The sequence below is a fragment of the Nicotiana tabacum genome, chromosome 24, assembly GCF_000715075.1.
Source record: "Nicotiana tabacum cultivar K326 chromosome 24, ASM71507v2, whole genome shotgun sequence".
NCBI classification, from domain to species: Eukaryota; Viridiplantae; Streptophyta; class Magnoliopsida; order Solanales; family Solanaceae; genus Nicotiana; species Nicotiana tabacum.
Window position 1 is genome coordinate 103,959,799 of NC_134103.1, and position 19,544 is coordinate 103,979,342.

General features: G+C 37.9%; 1 protein-coding gene across 1 annotated transcript; it reads right to left on the reverse strand.

The window, feature by feature from the left end:
• On the reverse strand, nucleotides 1-19,248 carry LOC142178360 (protein FAR1-RELATED SEQUENCE 5-like). Its single transcript, XM_075247697.1, has 2 exons — nucleotides 19,126-19,248; nucleotides 1-495 (listed from the first exon to the last, which is right to left on the reverse strand). The coding sequence occupies exons 1-2, from the start codon at nucleotides 19,246-19,248 to the stop codon at nucleotides 1-3; spliced, it is 618 nt and encodes a 205-aa protein (XP_075103798.1).
• Nucleotides 19,249-19,544: the final 296 nt, after the last annotated feature.

The following is a 19,544-nucleotide window of genomic DNA, read 5'->3' on the forward strand; positions in this document are numbered from 1 at the left end:
TCACTTATCCTCAGTTTCTCGATCATAATGCTTAAACAATTGTACTAAATTATAATCAGACTGCCAGTAATCCTTTAAATCACCACTCAAACTCTCACTCAATTGTGTAATGTTCATACCACCCGAAAAAGTTTTCTTTCTATATGGTGCAAATAGTTTTTCCCTTAATACATATATTTCTTGCAACCATTCATTTTCATGAAGGTTATATTCATCAATCATTGTATTCCAAGTATCCATAAAATTTTCTTCATCTTCATACTCATAAATGCATTTTCGAAAATCACCACGGAAAGAAGCGTACCTTTTATAAATTTGATTGAGATGTTTAGCTGCATTTTTCTCTATGTGCCAAACGCATAACCTGTGATAAACTTCAGGCATGACAAGTGAGATGGCCTTACTCATAGTAGCATCTTGATCTGTAAAAATTGTTTTGGGTTTTTTTTCCAAACAACGCTCCAAGAAACGTTTCAAACAACCACTGAAAGGAATCTGCAGTGTTATCATACATTAAAGTGTCTCCGAAAATAACCATTATTCTATGGTTGTTCAATCCAACGAAACTAGCCAAAGGTCTGTGCTCACTATTTTTCTGGTAAGTAGTATCGAATGAGAGCACATCTCCAAAAGTATCATTGTCACGACCTAAAATCCTAACCTGTCGTGATGACGCCTAACGTGGTACTAGACAAGACGATTTCTCACAAATACTTCCAACACTATTTACAAGAATGAATTTAAAGCAGTTTTAGTAGTAAAAGTTCTCATAACTGGGATAGAAAATCTAAAACATAATGCGGAATTCCCAACTATCGGGGTATCACAGAGTACATGAGTATCTATACATCACAAGTATGGAAAACACGGTCTATAATAGTCTAAGACCAAATACCGTAATCAAGAAGATAAATAAGGAGAGACAAGGTCTGCGATACACCGACAGCTACCTCAGAATCTCCGGATAATCAACTGTGCGAAAAAAATTAACACCCACTGTGTCCGGGAACACCTAGATCTGCACATGAAGTGCAGGGTGTAGTATGAGTACAACCAACTCACCAAGTAAAAATACTAAATAAAGAACTAAAAATAGTGATGAGCTTCACAGTTGAGTCCAATTACAGTAACTTCCAACATAACAAGGCATGCATGCTTTCAAGTTCAACATTTAAGGCCAAAACAGTAATTTCATGTCATGTTCAACTGAAACATAAGATAATATATCTCAGAAATTTTTAAAACAATGATATATGACAGCTGAAGTGCAACAATAATAAAATCAAATGCATCCTCTCAGGACCACATTCACTCAGCCCTTCCACTAGCTCAACACTCAGCACTCGCACTCAATAGGTACCTGTGCTCACTGGGGGTGTGTACAGAATCCGGAGGGGCTCCTTCAGCCCAAGCGCTATAATCCGTATGGACAACTCATGTGCTGCACGGACAACTCACGTGATATAGTATCAATATCTGGATCCGCACGGACAACTCACGTGCTGCATGGACAATTCACGTGCTATAGCATAATATCTGGATCCGCATGGACAACTCACGTGCTGCAAGGACAATGTGCTATAGTATAATATCTGGATCCGCATGGACAACTTACGTGATGCACAGATAACTCACTGCTGCAGGGACAACTCACGTGCTATAGTATAATATCTCACAATCAGGCCCTCAGCCTCACTCACTCATAATTCTCTATCAGGCCCTCGGGCTCTCAATAATCATGAAAATCATCCCAAACAACAATGATATGATGCATCAATAATGACCAATAGAGACTGAGATAAAATAAATAAGTAAACTGTGACTGAGTACAAAATAACAATTTAGCAGCTAATTCAACACGTATACGACCTTTGTGGATCCCTACAGTGCCAACACATAATCTAAACATGATTTGTGATTCGATTTCTCTACTACATAGAGAATGTACAGATAACAACAGATTATTCAACTACACAGTTCCATGGAAGTTGACCAAGTCACAATTCCTATGGTGCACGCCCACACGCCCGTCACCTAGCATGCGTGTCACCTTAAAACCGATCACATAACACAAAATTCAGGCTTTCATACCCTCAAGACCAAATTTAGAACTTTACTTACCTCAAACCGTGTAATTCTTTATTCTTATATGCCTTTGCCTCGCGATTCAGTCTCCAAACGCTTCGAATCTAGTCATAAATAATTCGATTCAGTCAATACGAATTATAGGAATTAATTCTATATGAAAATATAAATATTTCAAATAAATTTTGAAATTACACTCAAGCATCGCTCGTGGGGTCCACGTCTCGGAACCCGACAAAAGTTATAAAATATGAACGTCCATCCAACCACGAGTCCAACCATATAAATTTTACCAAATTTCGATATGAACTCGACTCTCAAATCTTCAAATTAAACCAAGAGGGTTTTCACAAATTTCCAACTTAAATCACCGATTAAATATTAAAAACTACCATGGATTCGGGTAATTTGATGAATATTGAGTTAAAAATACTTACCCCATTGTTTTCCTTGAAAATCTCCCGAATATTGCCTCTCCCCGAGCTCCAATTCGTCAAAAATGGAAAATAGGACGAAGTCCCATTTTCAGAACTTAAATTTTATGTCCAGACCTTTCTTCTTCGCGAACGTGACAGGTCTCTCGCATTCGCAAAGTATAAAATTGTGTTGTCCATAAATTGGCCTTCACGAATGTGAGTCACAGCTCGCGAACGTGATGCTTTACCAGGCGAACCTTCGTGAACGCGAAGGCAAAAATCCTCACCAGCCAGATTCCCATTCGCGAATGCGATGCCCAATCGTGAACGTGTAGCCTCACCTCCTTTACTTACGCGAACGCGAGACCCAAGTCACGAACGCGATGAACAACCTCGCCTGCCTCCAATTCCTCTTCGCGAATGCGAGACCCCTCTCGCGAACGCGAAGAAGGAAACTAGATACAGACATCAGAAAAATTCAAACAGCATTCCAAGTCCAAAAGTTTAACCGTTAACCATCCGAAACTCACCCGAGGCCCACGGGACCTCAACCAAATACACCAACAAGTCCTTAAACATCATACGAACTTAGTCGAAACCTCAAATCACATCAAACAACGCTAAAACCACGAATCATACCCCAATTCAAGCCTAATGAAACTAAGAAATTTCAACTTCTACATTCAACGCTGAAACCTATCAAAATCAAGTCCGATTGACCTCAAATTTTGCACACAAGTCATAAATTACATAAAGGACCTATTCCAATTTTCAGAATCGGATTACGACCCCGATATCAAAAAGTCAACTCCCCGGTCAAACTTTCAAACTTAAAATTCTATTTTAGCCATTTTAAGCCTAATTTAACTACGGGCTTCCTAATAATTTTTCGGACACGCTCCTAAGTCCAAAATCCCCATACGGATCTATTGGAATCATCAAAGCTCTATTCCGAGATCGTTTACACATAAGTCGACATCCGGTCACTATTTTAACTTAAGCTTTAAACCTTTAAACTAAGTATTCCAATTCATTCCAAAACCTCACCGGACCCGAACCAATCACTCCGGCAAGTCACATAAAAACTGTAAAGCTTAAGTGGAGCAGTAAATGGGGGAACAGGGTTGTAATACTCAAAATGACTGGCCGTGTCGTTACATTCTCCCCCTCTTAAACAAACGTCTGTCCTCGAACGGGTTTAGAATTATACCTGGAGTCTCAAATATCTGTGGATATTTGCTCTGCATCTCCCTCTCAGTCTCCCAAGTAGCTTCTCCGACTGGTTGGCCTCTCCACTGCACTTTCACTAAAGCTATGTTCTTTGATCTCAACTTTCGAACCTGCCGGTCTACAATGGCCACCAGCTCCACATCATAAGTCAAATTACCATCCAACTACATTGTGCTGAAATCTAAAATGTGAGACGGATCCCCGACATACTTCCGAAGCATAGATACATGAAATACTGGATGAACACTCGATAAACTAGGCGGCAATACATGTTCATAAGCCATATCCTACCTTCTTAAGCACCTCAAACAGCCCAATATAGCGAGGGCTCAACTTGCCCTTCTTCCCTAACATCAATACACCTTTCATGGGTGAAATATTGAGCTTAACCTTCTCCCCAACCATGTAAGCAACATCAAGGATCTTCCGGTTGGCATAATTCTTCTGTCTAGACTGCGCCGTGCGAAACCGCTCCTGAATCAATTTAACCTTCTCCAAAGTATCCTGAACCAAATCAGTACCCAATAGCCTAGTTTCACCCAACTCAAACCAACCCACCGGATACCGACACCGTCTCTTATTTAAAGCCTCATACGAAGCCATCTGAATGCTCGACTTGTAGCTGTTATTGTAAGCAAACTCTGCCAGTGGCAAAAATTGATCCCAAGAACCCCCAAAATCAATGACACAAGAGCGTAACATATCCTCCAATATCTGAATAGTGCGCTCGGACTATCCGTCTGTATGAGGGTGAAATGTTGTACTCAACTGAACCTGTATATCTAATTCTCGCTGCACTGCTCTCCAAAACTGTGATGTAAACTGCGTGACCCGATCCGAAATGATGGATACGACACACTGTGTAAGAGAACAATCTCGCGGATATAAATCTCAGTCAATCACTCCGAAGAATAAGTAATACCAACTGGAATAAAATGTGTGGACTTGGTCAACTGATCTACAATTACCCAAACAATATCAAATTTCCTCAAAATCCGTGGGAGCCCAACTACGAAGTCTATGGTAATACGCTTCCACTTCCACTCTGAAATTTCAAGTCTCTGAAGTAATCCACCCGGTCTATGATGCTCGTACTTCACCTATTGACAATTTAAATACCGAGCTACCAACCCAACTATATCTTTCTTCATTCTCCTCCACCAATAGTGCTGCTTCAAATCCTGATACATCTTCGTGGCAGCTGGATGAATGGAGTACCGCGAACTGTGAGCCTCCTGGAGAATCAATTCGTGCAAACCATTTACATTAGGGACACATAGCTTGCGATGTATCTGTAATACACTGTCATCCCCAATAGTGACTTCCTTGGCATCACCGTGCTGAACCGTGTCCTTAAGGAAAAGCATATGAGGGTCATCATACTGACGTTCTCTGATACAATCATAAAGATAAGACTGAGAAACCACACAAGCCAAAACTTGGCTCTGCTCGGAAACATCCAATCTGACAAACTGGTTAGCCAAGGCCTCTCTGCTCCCAGTAAGTATGCTAAGCTACACAAACTCTCCGACTTAAGAACTCAAGGCATCGTCCACCATATTGGCCTTTTCGAGATGATAGAGAATGGTGATATCATAATCCTTAAGCAACTCCAACAATCTCCGCTTCCGCAAATGATGATCTTTCTGTTTAAACAGATGTTGTAGACTCCGGTGTTCAGTATAAACCGCACAATGGACACCGTACAAATAATGCCGCCAAATCTTCAAGGCATGAACTATAGCTGCTAACTCAAGGTCGTGGACCGGATAATTTTTCTCATGTACCTTTAACTGTCTGGACGCATAGGCAATCTCTCTACTAACTTGCATCAGCACTGCACCGAGACCAATGCGCGACGTATCATAATACAAAGTATAAAACCCTGAACCTATAGGCATCACCAATACTGGGGTTGTAGTTAAAGCTGTTTTGAGCTTCTGAAAGCTCTCTTCACACTCATATGACCATCTGAACGGAGCACCTTTCTGGGTCAATTTAGTCATAGGCGCTGCAATAGATGAGAAACCCTCCACCAAGCGACGATAATTACTGGCCAAGCCGAGAAAACTCCAAATCTCAGTAGCTGAAGATGGTCTGGGCCAATTCTGAACTGCCTCTATCTTCTTCTAACCCTCCTTAATTCCTTCACTAGACACTATGTGTCCCAAGAATGCCATCGAACTAAGCCAGAACTCACACTTAGAGAATTTGACATAAAGTCTCTCCTCTCTCAGCCTCTGTAATACAATACCCAAGTGTTGTACATGCTCCTTCTGGATGCGTGAGTACACTAGGATATCATCAATAAATACTACGATAAATAAATTAAGATATGGCTGGAATGCACTATTCATCAAGTGCATAAATGCTGCTGGGCGTTGGTCAGCCCAAAAGACATCACGAGAAATTCATATTGACTATAGCGAGTCTTGAATGCCGTATTTAGAATATTCGAGTCCTGAATTTTTAACTAGTGATACCCAGATCTCAGATCAATTTTGGAGAATACCTTCGCTCCCTGAAACTGGTCAAATAAATCATTAATACGTGGTAAATGATACTTATTCTTGATTGTAACTTTGTTCAACTGCCTGTCGGTACACATCCGCATAATACCATCTTTCTTTTTCACAAAAAGAACTGGTGCACCCCAAGGCGACACACTAGGCCTAATAAACCCCTTATCAAGAAGTTCCTGAAGTTGCTCTTTCAATTCTTTTAACTCAGCTGGTCGACATCCGGTCACTATTTTAACTTAAGCTTTAAACCTTGGAACTAAGTGTTCCAATTCATTCCAAAACCTCACCGGACCCGAACCAATCACCCCGGCGAGTTACATAACAACTGTAAAGCATAAGTTGAGCAGTAAATGGGGGAATGGGATTGTAATACTCAAAATGACCCGCCGAGTCGTTACAACCATAGTCTATTATTATCTTTGAATCTGCCAAAAATATATTTGTGATCATATCATCAACATCCAACTGTACCGCAAAAAAGAAAGATTGATCTTCTATTCTCTTCTTCTCAAAATACTCTAACAGTACTCCTGGATGAAATAAGAAAAAAAGTTACATTATACTTTATTATTATCTAATATTAGAAAATTACATTAAGAAGTCAAATAAAAATAAGAAATGATAATATATTTCTTATAGGCATTGTATGTAAGTTTATACCTGTTTCCCCAAGTCTCATAGCCTTTTGTCGTTTTGTTCGAAGGTAGTCCTTTTGATCTAACTTGGTATAACCTAAATTTACTAGAAAATAATCCAACATCCTTTGCTAAATCTATTTCATGAGCCTGAAATTCGTTTATCCTTTGGCGAGATGGCAACATATGAACCATTGCCGGTGGAACAAGTGCGTGATTATATTCTAATTCAACTTTAGTAATATGGTACTTTCCCATTGAGTGACGGGTAACAATAATATGAGCTTGACATCCTATTCGAGTTTTTCTTCGTAATTGTTTAACTTGATCTTTTCATTTATCATCTCTACGAAAACCTTTCTTGAGACATGAAATCTTCCGTGATGTTACATAACCCAATTTTTTATTTGTATTGATGTATTCTTTGTGAACACTAAAACAAACCCTTCTTGCATACTCATTATAATAATTAAGTGCATCATCGTCTCTAGCAAACTCAAGGCCAAGTTTCGGTTCATAATCTACTAGCCATTGAGAGTTACTTTGTAAAACTTCTTCACGAGTATTTTCGCACATTCTTTTTTCCGAAATTCTCAACTATACTAAAAATAAATCAAACTTAAAACACTATGGAGTTCTGAACAATGATTTAAACGTTAAAAAGGTGCAAACTTATTAACGTCATCATAAATTAAATAGTCATAATGAAACTTTCTTGTATTTGCAGCTTGTCAGATGAGGCATATAAATGAAAACATATAATATTATATCATACAAATATCAATTAATCAAACTTAAAATAAAAAATGCAATTAAATTTAATAAGACCAAATAATAACTAATAATATAAGAAAAGGTAGAGAATAAAACCTTGTATTTCAAGAGATTCATTGTTTGTTGTTGACGACAGCAACAATGAAACCTTTGGGTTTCTTAGGAAAAGAAATAAGATGAGATGCTTGTAAAAGCTGAATACATATCTTTTAATGATACGTATGATCTTTCTAAAGCGGAAAATGTTCTTTTGGCGGATAAACATATCGGGTAGATGATTCCCGCCATCTTTAATTGCCTTTTTTTTTTTTTTGATAAAATTCAGTTGTAGCTTTATTTTGCTAAAAGTAAGAGACATATTTTAATGTATTTAAAGCAAAAAAAAGGTGAGAAACTTGGGTTAGTTATTAACGGTTGAGTTAAGGGAACTTTTATCATTTTAGTTCTCTTTTTATTAGTATAAGAGTTAAATGGATCTCAGCCAATAATCATTTTATGATCCACATGGCATGAATCTACATGGCTATTGAATATTACTTGAGGTAATAATACTTGACTGGATCTTTTTCCGATAAAAATGGTTGTTTATGGCGATTGCCCAATGGTGATTTTTGGAGAAGAACCGATGGGTGACAACTATTTATTTTTTATAAAAACAAAATTTAATACCGAGCCAGGATAGGATCAGTTTGGCTGGAATTTCTATCAGGCCAGTGGGGTCTGTCACACCCCTTTTTCACCTTAACAACCACTTTAAAAAATAATAAAGTGATTTTTAAGCTCAAAAAGGATTTTTCAATTAGAATGTGACAAAATATTTGTTTTAAAGGGATTTTCTCAGCGTCGCCACTTGGCATATAATTTCGGTGTGCCAAGTCACCATTTAAAAGCAATTTTCCCTTAAAAACATATTTGACTTTAAACAGCTTGCACCAGATATTCTAGATAAGGGGTTCATTTGACTCGGGGAGAAGGTGTTAGGCATTACCTGAGTCCCGTAACTAGTACGGTTGCGTACATGATCAAGTTGGCGTTTAAGAATATGTAGACTGAGGTAAGAACACACAAAACGAAAATAAATACAAAAAAGGTCTGAGGTCATCCCTTCCTAATAAATAAAAGAAAACAAAAATAAAATAAATCTAACTATCATATACTACGCCTCCAATGATGATATCGCCATGGCCTCCATTTACAATAACATCGTGGCATACCCCGAATAAGAATATATACAATCTCTACAGGGCATTCCCCGAATATAAACTAAAGGGAACAACCTTTCACCTCGAGTGAAATAAAAGACTATACCTAAAATTTTCCTGCCCAAGTGTTGTCGGCCTAAACATGCTCCTAGCGGATTCAAAATAAGATAAACAAAATAATTATGAGCAAGATAACCACTTAAAAGTCCAATTTCTTTCTTGTTTTATCAACTTAGCCTAATTCTGGATCGTTTCGGAAAGCTCCCCAATACCCACTTAATTATTCACTACTTTTGACCCAGATACAACCAAGCAAGAACCATCCAAACTATAAACATTTTCAAAATTAAACAGAATGCTCAAAATTTAAGATCTAAAGATGCCACAATTTCAAACCAACAGAGATCAGTGTACACGACATGTACTAACATGGTTGCATTTGATTTAAGCTTAACACGAGCTAATAAAATTAAAATAAGAACAAAGAACCAAGTTTAATAGTTCAAAAAATAGACCTCAATTTGAATCCAACTTTGATATTCTGAAACTTAATGATAATCTCGGACGGAACTCGAATCGACACTGAAAAGCTGAAAACCAGACGGAATCACAAATCGACACCTAAAAACTCAACCAAACACAGATTCAGACCCAAATTCTAACCAAAGTCTGTCAATTTTCCTCAGAATCTCAGATACCCATAAACTAAGCCCTTCAATTGTCTTCTGAGTTCATGTACAACTCGATTTTTTTCTTCGTCTGTAGGAAATTTGTTTCGAAACTCCTTTGTCTTCTAGACTTAGATTTGGAAGAAGACCCCCTAAAGAAGATGTAATCCTAATAGTACTATAGGTTAGAAGAATTCCCGTAGAGTTTCCATAGTTGAATATTTTATATGGAGGTGGGAAGGGACGATGACCATTGGATTAGAGGAAAATAGATGTCTAAGATTAAATCTTGTATTTTAAGTGGAGAGTGGGCTAATATGTTGGGAAGAATTGGACTTTGTCTTGCTGGGCCACTAAAATTCGAAAATGAGCTCCTAATTGGCCCAAATTCAATTCTTTCTCAATGAACAAAAATAAAAATAAAAATACTACCAAAATATACTAATTAATCTTAGTTAATAAGAATAAACTATTAAAGTGAACTATATATTAAAATAAAAATATTATTTGCATGTTTTTAAATGTTATAAAAAGGTAGAGAAAACTATGTTAAAGTAATGGTAAAAATTAAAATATTATCATTATAAAATACTAATAATCTTAAATAAATAAAAAAGTATAAAAATAAAAAGATATATAATAAGAGAAGAAATATTATAAAACTATTTTTTGTGTTTTTAAACTTATGTTTTAAAATAAAAATTAAAAGTTGGCTGAAATCCTATTAAAATGAAAATAAGTAAATATTTTTAAAATACTGCTTTAAAATTGCATGGGTCAAAAATTATGTGCTTACAACTGCCAATCTTTTCTTGGTAACACGAATAGTTTCCGGAGCAAAGAACAATAAGCAACGTAATTGATTTATGACCTGATACTTATTCAAAAGAAAATAAAGATGGCTAAAAGGATTGTGACCGAGCCCTGGTATTGAGCTGCCTACATATCCTTGGTCATAAAAGAATCAGGCCACGTGTAGTTCAGAAGTGAGAAGAGCGATGGAGTATACCGAGGTGGAGAGCCGATCGAGGTGCCGTCGAGGTTCCGGTCCGCGCTTCCTGCCATTACATAAAAAATAAAAAGAAATATTACAGCGAAAATAAAAGAAAAATACAAGATAATATCTACTTCTTGTCTCGAATCATCCTTGAATCTCCACTTGATCCTTCAACATGAAATTGTAAATTCACCCTATTCTTCAGGTGGCCATCCTGCTGACTAGAATTTGAAGAAAGCTGGAAGTTAACCCTGTTCTTCAGGCGGGTATCCTACTACTTGCACTTAAAATAAACTTGAACTTGGAGTAGACTTGAGCTTGCAAACCTTGTCCTTCAGGTGGCTCATGCTACTTTTGATTTGAATTGGAAAACAACTAGAGGTTAACCCTATTCTCCAGGAGGGATCCAGCTGCCTCTGACTTGAACTTGAAAACTGAAAGTTCACACTGTTCTTCAGGCGGGCTCCTGATCCTTCTCTAACTTGAACTTGAAAACTAAAAGTTGACCATGTTCTTCAGGCGGGCTCCTGGTGCCTCTGACTCGAACTTGAAAAATGAAAGTTGACCCTGTTCTTCAGGCGGTATCCTCCTGCTTGCACTTGAAATAAACTTGAACTTGGAGTAGACTTGAGCTTGCAAACCTTGTCCTTCAGACGGCTCGTGCTACTTCTGATTTGACTTGAAAAATAAAAAAACTGGAGGTTAACCCTATTCTTCAGGAAGGATCCTGCTGCCTCTTACTTGAACTTGAAAACTAAAAATTGACCCTGTTTTTCAGGCGGGCTCCTGATGCTTCTCTAACTTGAACCTGAAAACTGAAAGTTGACCCTGTTCTTCAGGCGGGCTCCTGGTGCCTCTGACTCGAACTTGAAAAATAAAAGTTGACCATGTTCTCCAGGCGGGATCCTCCTACTTGATCTTGAAAGAAACTGAAAGCTGACCCTGTTCTTCTGGCGGGCTCCTGGTATTTCTCTGATTTGAACTTAAAACCGATTTCTGAAATATTGACCCCGTTCTCCAGGTGGGTGCCTGCAATCAAAACAAACAAAACGAACAAAATTTTCTGCCCTAATTTGCATTAGGAAGATTTGTGAGTTGTTAGCAAAACTGTAAATCACCTATGCTATTGATGAAGGATGCAATGATGAGAGTAAAACTAAAGACTCGATTAGGATGTGCGTCTCCTGTGAGATTGAGCTTAAGGAAAATTATAAACTGAGCTTGACTAAACATAAAATTGACCATATTCTCCAGGCGGGACCCCTGAACCCAAGAAAAACTAAAGATGAACAACTTAAGTAAACTAAAAACTGACCCTATTCTCCAGGCGGGACCCGTGAACTCAAGAAAACTAAAGACTAACAACTTAAGGAAACTAAAAACTGACCCTATTCTCCAGGAGGTACCCCTGAACTTATAGAAAGCCAAAGATTAATAACTTAAGGAAACTAAAATTGACCCTATTCTACAGGCGGGACACCTAAACTAAAGGAAAACTAAGATTAACAACTTAAGAAAATTAAAAACTGACCTTATTCTCCAGGCAGGACCCCTGAGCTTAAGAAAAGCTAAAGACTAATAACTTAAGAAAACTTAAAACTGAACCTATTCTCTAGGCGGGACCCCTGAACTAAAAAAATGCTAAAGATTAACAACTTAAGAAAACTAAAATTGACCCTATTTTATAGGCGGGACTCCCGAACTAAAGGAAAACTAAAGACTAATAACTTAAGGAAACTAAAAACTGACCCTATTCTCCAGGCGGGACCCCTGAACTTAAGAAAAGCTAAAGATTAACAACTTAAGAAAACTAAAAACTGACCCTATTCTCCAGGCGAGTGTCACGACCCAAATCGATGGGCCGCGACGGGCACCCTGTACCTTACTCAACTGAATACCAACATAACGTATCTTTTTGTATCATGCTATCATGGGTAAATGAGATCGAAAGGCTGTGATAGGATAGCTAGAATAAAACATGTAATACCAACTTGGGCCTATTAGACCAAAATGATCACTCGTACACTAAACGTAGGCCGACAAGGCCATACAATCTTTTACGTATATGGCATATGTCTACAAGCCTCTAAGAGTAGATAAATGCCATAAAGGTCGGGACAGGGTCCCGCCATACTAAACAATACTCATCCGAATCATACTGACCAAATAAGCAACTTTGGAGCAAATGGAGCGCACCAACATCTTTCGTTGACTGATAGCCTACTTGGAGAATTCTCAACCTGTCTATCGGGACCTGCGGGCATAAAACGCAGCGTCCCCAGGCAAAAGGAACGTACGTACAAATAAAATATCGAGTATGTAAGGCATGACAGTAGTATATAAAAGATATGAAAGAAACATGGAGTAAAGAACTCAACCTGTAATTCTGAATAGCTCTTTGAATCATGAAAAATTTATAATGTCATGTATGTGCATATAAATTCCATACCATGAATAGGTATATGCGTACATAACATCATCTAGCCTCTAAGGGATTTCTATCATATCATCTCAGCCACTGTGGACAAAATCATCAACGTATACCAGCTGATCAGGTGGTGGTGCGTATATAACGCCATAACCTTTTCCCATATCCCATATACATATAATATACGCGTATATAACGTCATCTGGTCATGGGTCAATGTACATGTATACATGAATGAAATGCATAAGAAGTATGTTAATAAGATTTTTCAAAATATCATAAGATCACTATGCCTTTGATTAATATCATGAAATAAACTTTATCAACTTGCGTATTTTTCTGAGACCCATGAACAGATGATAGAATAATAAGACACATGGGGAATCAAGAATATAGACATTCCTAGTATTTCTATGAATAGAGTCATTTATGAAAGTTGCGTATTTACACGTTTCGTTTATATCATACGTATCATGCCAAAAGGAAAGGAGGGATAGCCTTAACATACCTTAACTCCGTTGAGTCCTTAATAACTTCAAAGAAATTTTTCAAACAACTCAACCAAATCTACCACATCATAAGGAGATTCAAAATCACTACTGAGTAAAGGCTAAGTTCGCAACTTAAACTAGTAGCTCGTTTACGTAAATTTGGGCAGCATCTCCCCTGTAACTAGGCCCTCCTCTAATACCATATACCAATAACAACAAGAAAATAACAATAACAATATGTAAGCATAATTTTCCAACCTTATCTCCATCACAATATACAACAAAATAGCCCACACACCCTAATCACTTCATACATAAAACGACAACCAAAGTAGTGTCAAACAACTAAACAATAATGTAACGACGAACGACCAGCCCACCATTCCATCATTATGTGGTGTTTCTCCACACTATTTGTCCTCCAAAACTTCATTAAACAGTAGAAAAATATATAGACCAAAGGCAACATGAAACAACCCACAAAACAGTCCACTACAAGTCAAATAACTAGAACTCACGACTTTCGATCACCGTCCCGTGAGTTCTAATTATTAGAAAATGAATTTATCAACATTAATTGATATTTAAACACTTAAATAAATAAATTACACGTTTTATAAACTATGAAGTACCTTCCAAAACTCAAACTACAAAGAAAAAGAGAGGCGATATAGCGATACTTACGTCATAGGGATCGTTTTAATGTTAACGCTTCTTGATTCCGTGCCCGGGATAATAATCTTGTTTGAAGCTCTTGCAGAGAGCTTAAGAGTTAAGTTAGGGGTGTTATTTTGGTGTGTTCTCTGGAAACATGGAGAAAGAGACGAGCTAAGGGATATAAATATACCAATTTTTAAAAAGTCAAAAATGTGCTACTTGGCACCCTATGATTGGCCCTTCTTCAGACGCTTATATCTTTTTATCCGGGTGTCGTGTGAATGAACGGTTAAGAGTGTTGCAAATTAAATTCCAATACCTTCAATTTGGTATATAATATGTCCCAAAAGACCTCATATAGCATACGAAAATTATTTCTCAAAAAGCTCTGTTACAAGGCAAATCGTTAGTCGGTTTTTCCGCAACTTTAATCCGATTTTTTCCAAACTTCATATTTTCTATCTGAACATAATATAAAGCCATATTATGAATTTAAAATTATTTAAATCATGATTAACAAGTCTCAATTCATTACATCACCATGAGACACACATAGTGTAACAGTGGCACCCCTGAACTTGAAGAAAATCTAAAAACTCTTCCGACTAGGGAGAATGCCTAGGAGGTATGATCTTCTCAACTATTGGAATGTATAGCTGGTAAAAACCTTCTCAAACAACCTTTGTGCTGACAAAATTTGGGCACGACACCTAAAACATTCAAGCTTCCAAGCATTGATTTGGACATAGTCTTCGTCCCTGTTTCAAACAAAGAAAACTTGTGAGTTTAAAACATTGTGGTTGGTTTGTGGCCTTTATCTTGAGGGATATTGCTCCTACGCTTGCCATGATAACTTTGATTTCAACTTGGAAGACCCTGCTTGTTATTGGCTAACCACTTTTCTGTCAAACCTTACCATAGAAAATACCTCTGATCTATTCGAGCCCTATACCCTTTATTTGTTGCATTGTGCTCCTGAATTGATATTTACCAAACCTTTACATTTCATATGAATCCCAAAGCACATCAATTGTAACCAACTCAGTGTGCATACTACTCTTTCTTGACTTATGCCACTTTGATGTTCTAGCCAGACTCCGATTTGTGCAACTAGAAAGCTGGTAGCAAATTTTGTAGTCATTTCTCACTTGTTCTGACTAAACAGACTCAAAAAGAGGACTTAAACAAAGCAAGAGGAGCAGAGTAAGGGGACAATGGAAAGAGATGATATCTAACAAGAAAATTATCAAGTAGAAACTTATATGATGTTACACCAACTCTAATGACCATGACGTGCATCTTGGATTAAGTGGCTTGATCTGTTAAGCAAGTATAATCTTCCATTCTTGCCATACCTCTAAGCTGTGAAACTAGATTTCAATGCTCTAATTGTCCTATATAAATCACGATCCTTAGTCAACTTGTAATGCCCTGAAGGGTTTTCACTATCAAGCCTCTCTCATTTTGTTCTTTCTCTCAACTCACTGTCACCTTATAGTTCCTGTGAAGGTTTTCACTGATAAGGCTCTCTTATTTTATTCTTTTCTTCTTATTTACTCTAATTCTACAGATGACAAGGTATTAATCATAGTAAAAACATCATATGTTTCTCGCATGTCTAACTTGGCACTCTCAAAGATAATTTGGAAGGTCGTTTTTGGACTGTAATGTGGCTTTTGGACAGGGTTAGAAAGAAAGAAAGGCATGAAGACTCAAATTCAAACATAAGGCAAAATGGGGTATAACTTTACAACTTTTGGAACCGTCTTTTATAGAAAACGAAACTTCTGCAACAAGAGAATTTAATTAAAGTTTTTTCCCTTTTTCTTCTTTTGTTTTCTTTTCTTTTTGAGAGAGAATTTCAAAAATATTTCCCCACTCTTGACTTTGTGGGATTATGAAATATTTTATTTGGTGTGACCAAACTGTAAGGCTACCTACGTATCTTGTGGTAATAAGAATCAGGTCTGACGTAGTTCAAAAGAATACTTTTTTGTTGTTTCCATTTTTCTTTTTCTTTTTTTCCCTTTTCTTCTTTTTCTCTTTCTTTTTTTTTCCTCTTTTTTTTTTTTGACTTCTTTTTTTCTTTATCTCTTTCCTTTTCTTCTTTTTTTTCTCTATTTTCTTTCGGGATGAACTTCTAAAACAAACCTTATGGGGACATAGATTTGTTTTAGTGACTCTAACTTGATTCCAAAAGAGGCGATGCCAAAGAAATCAACACTGACTCAAAAGGGTACCGAAGGGTATAAAATATTTGGGTAGCTGAAAGAGGGCCTCCCAATCTCTGAAAATGCCAAGTACATCACATGCAACTTGAGGATAAAAAATGAAGATCATGGCATAACATTTATTTTACAGCTTTGGCATTGATATCACTAATATGCCTTCCACTTTTCTTTAGTGCCTTGTCAAGTACAGAACTCTCGTTGGGTGATTTTTTCTTCACAATGGATACCCCCTGTCAGTCTGGGACAAGATCCCTTGGCTTTACCTTGTAACTTGAGATGCACTTGCACTCAAAGTTACTTGCTTCAAATTGTCTGGGACGCACTCTCTTGTAACAAATCCTTGTCGTCCTATTAACTTCCCAAACTATCTGCCTAGTTTCACACAATTCAGGCTTTAAATGATCTCAAAATGTCCAAATCTTTACTTATTTTCCTCAAATGTCCCTGTCATATTCAAACCTTATTTCATTGTTTCATGATTAGACTAACTTTTAAGACCAGGCTGAGAATTCCACGTGCATGTCATGTCACTAGAGTCACCATGAAAAGAACTATAAACAGAAAAGAGAACCAAACAAAAATGGACTATAAATAATAGAAAACGGTAGATTGAATTAGACAGATGGTGAAAGGGTTTGAACAACAAAACAAACAAAATAGACATGGATTACAACCCCTGGAACAATCCTAGATAACACTAGATAATCTACAACTAAATGAACTAAGAAAAATAAGAAGAAGAAGGGTTTGAGCCATAAGACAATATTCGGATTACAATCCTGAAATAACCCGGTCAACAGAAATGACAACAAAATAAACCACCAAAACTCCTCCCTGGCTAACCAAGAAAGGAGTGTCTTTCCAATTTCCAAGCTCGACATCTTAGCCACTGAGTCGCACATTGACATTACCCAGACCTTTACCAATTTCAATCACATTGACCTCAGTAGATGGCTTTGGGGTCCTCTTTGCCAACTCATTCTTAAGATCAACTTCTGGAACCGAGACTGGTAGCACAGGCGAGTGGCTCGCCAAGGAACTTGGATGAGTTCTTATGTTCATTTAAAAAAAAAAAACCATGCCCACCATATGCGTCTCATTATGAACATGTAATGGACTTTGGCTAGTATCCGCTGCATCTGGATTCTGCATGAATATGTCACATGTATCAATAAGCTTCTGGACTTCTCTTTTCAGATTCCAACACTTTTCTATGCCATGCCCTGGGGCATTAGAGCAATATGCGCACCTTTGAGAATGATCAAAATTCTTTGGAAGGGGATTCGACATTTTTATCTGAATCGGCTTCAACATGTCTAAAAGCCTCAACTTTTGGAACAAACTGGCATATGATTCTCCAATAGGAGTGAAAGACTTCCTTTTGTTGCTGCCTTTTCATTTTCTACTCCAACCTCAGTTGGAACCTCTTGCGGGTAGGTGGTTGATATGCTTGTGGAGGTGGGTAAGACATTTGTGGAGGTAGTGCAGGCCATTGCGGGTCTGGTGGATGTGCAACATATGGAGGTGCGTTTTGGATAAAGTACTGGGAAGGCGAGGTATGACTTTGGGGATTTTGTGGATAGAAGTAGCATTGGGGAGGATTATATGGAATACAGGGATATTCATAGGGTCGATATTGTGGCTGAGAGTGTTGAGGAAGAAGGCCCACCAGATCTTGTCGTTGACAGAGCTCAACAACATCTTTTCTGTTTCTTTTTCTTTCGCCCAAACTTAGTGAGATGTTCTGAATTCTTTTGTAGTACCTTTTAATGCAGAATAGCTTGTGATTTTGTTCGACTTGATTCCTTCTTCTACCATCTCCCCTATTTTTACCACATCATTGAAAGGCTTACCTAAAGCTGGGATCAAATGAGTAAAGTAGGTGGGTCCCTGAGCTTGTAGAAAAATCTTATCCATTTTTTCTTCATCAATCGAGGGACTGACCCGAGGAGCTTGTTCCCTCCATCTGAGCCCAAACTTCCTAAAACTTTCCCCGGGTTTCTTTTCTATCTTAGATAGAGAGGAGCGGTCAGGGATAATGTCTATATTGTACTGAAAGTGTCGAACAAAATCTTGAGCCATGTCTTCCATGTATACCACTTACTGACATCTTGATGAGTATACCATTCCAAGGATGCCCCACTTAAGCTCTCACTAAAATACACCATCAACAACTCATCTTTCCCGCTAACACTTCTTATTTCACTGCAATAAGCCCTCAGATGGGCCACTGGATCTCCACGCCCATCATACAAGTTAAACTTTGGCATTTTAAACCCCGCGGGCAGATGAATATCAGGAAACATACACAAGTCATTGTAAGACATGTTAATCTGATTTCCCATCCCTTGCATGTTCTTTAAGTATTGTTCTATACCTTTCAGCTTTCTGGATATCTCATCCCGCCCTTCTTTTCCTGTGGACTTTTCATTTTTAACATAAGGCTCATTCCGAGGGTTACGATTATACGAGTCTGGGACCTGGTGGGCCAACTATGGGGAGTAGTATTGGGCATCATGAGGTTTGAACCGGTGTTCACCGTTGGACCTAAGGAGAGGTTCTTGAGAGGTTGTGATGGTGGAGGTAGTGGATATGATATGAGGGCTATTTTTGGGAAATGTAGTTGGAGGACGAATGATGGATCTATTAGGGAGGTTGGGAAGACTATGATAAGCGGGAAAATCTGGAGAGTATGGTGGATCACCTGACACTATGACCATAGCTTGGGTGAGGGTGGCATCTAGGAATCTAGGTGATGGTGGGGGTGGTGCCTTACCAATCATCCAAACCTGATACATGTCTGTCATGTATTCTCTTAACATCCTTACCTCTTCAACCAAGCTAGTGTCTCGTTCAGACAATTGCTTTTGGGCACCAGTATCAACCAACTCAATTCTGTTGTCGTCTGCCATTGCCTTTCAACTTTATGTTGTAGGGAAGAGTTACCAGTTTAAGAACCACAAACCAACCACCCTTCTGCTATAATGAAGCAACAAAGAGGAAGAAAGTGAAGTCATCATGTTAGTGTTAGGGCATTTAACATAAGACAATCTCACATTATGTGCAATGCACCTAGTCACAGTTAACAGTTCTAAAATGACTTCGAGGGTAAGAAGGTCATAGAGCATCATCCCAATTTTCTTGTTCTAGCCTCTCTCTTTTCTTTCCTCTTTAACACTCATTGGTTTGCTCATTTTCTTTCCTCTCT

What these genes read in the sequence shown, in the direction of transcription:
- LOC142178360 (XM_075247697.1), bottom strand. Translation starts at nt 19,248, where the DNA reads ATGGCAGACGACAACAGAATTGAGTTGGTTGATACTGGTGCCCAAAAG. An exon ending in ACATGACAGACATGTATCAG is followed by an intron (nt 496 to 19,125) that starts GTTTGGATGATT and finishes ATAACACTGCAG; the next exon opens with ATTCCTTTCAGTGGTTGTTT.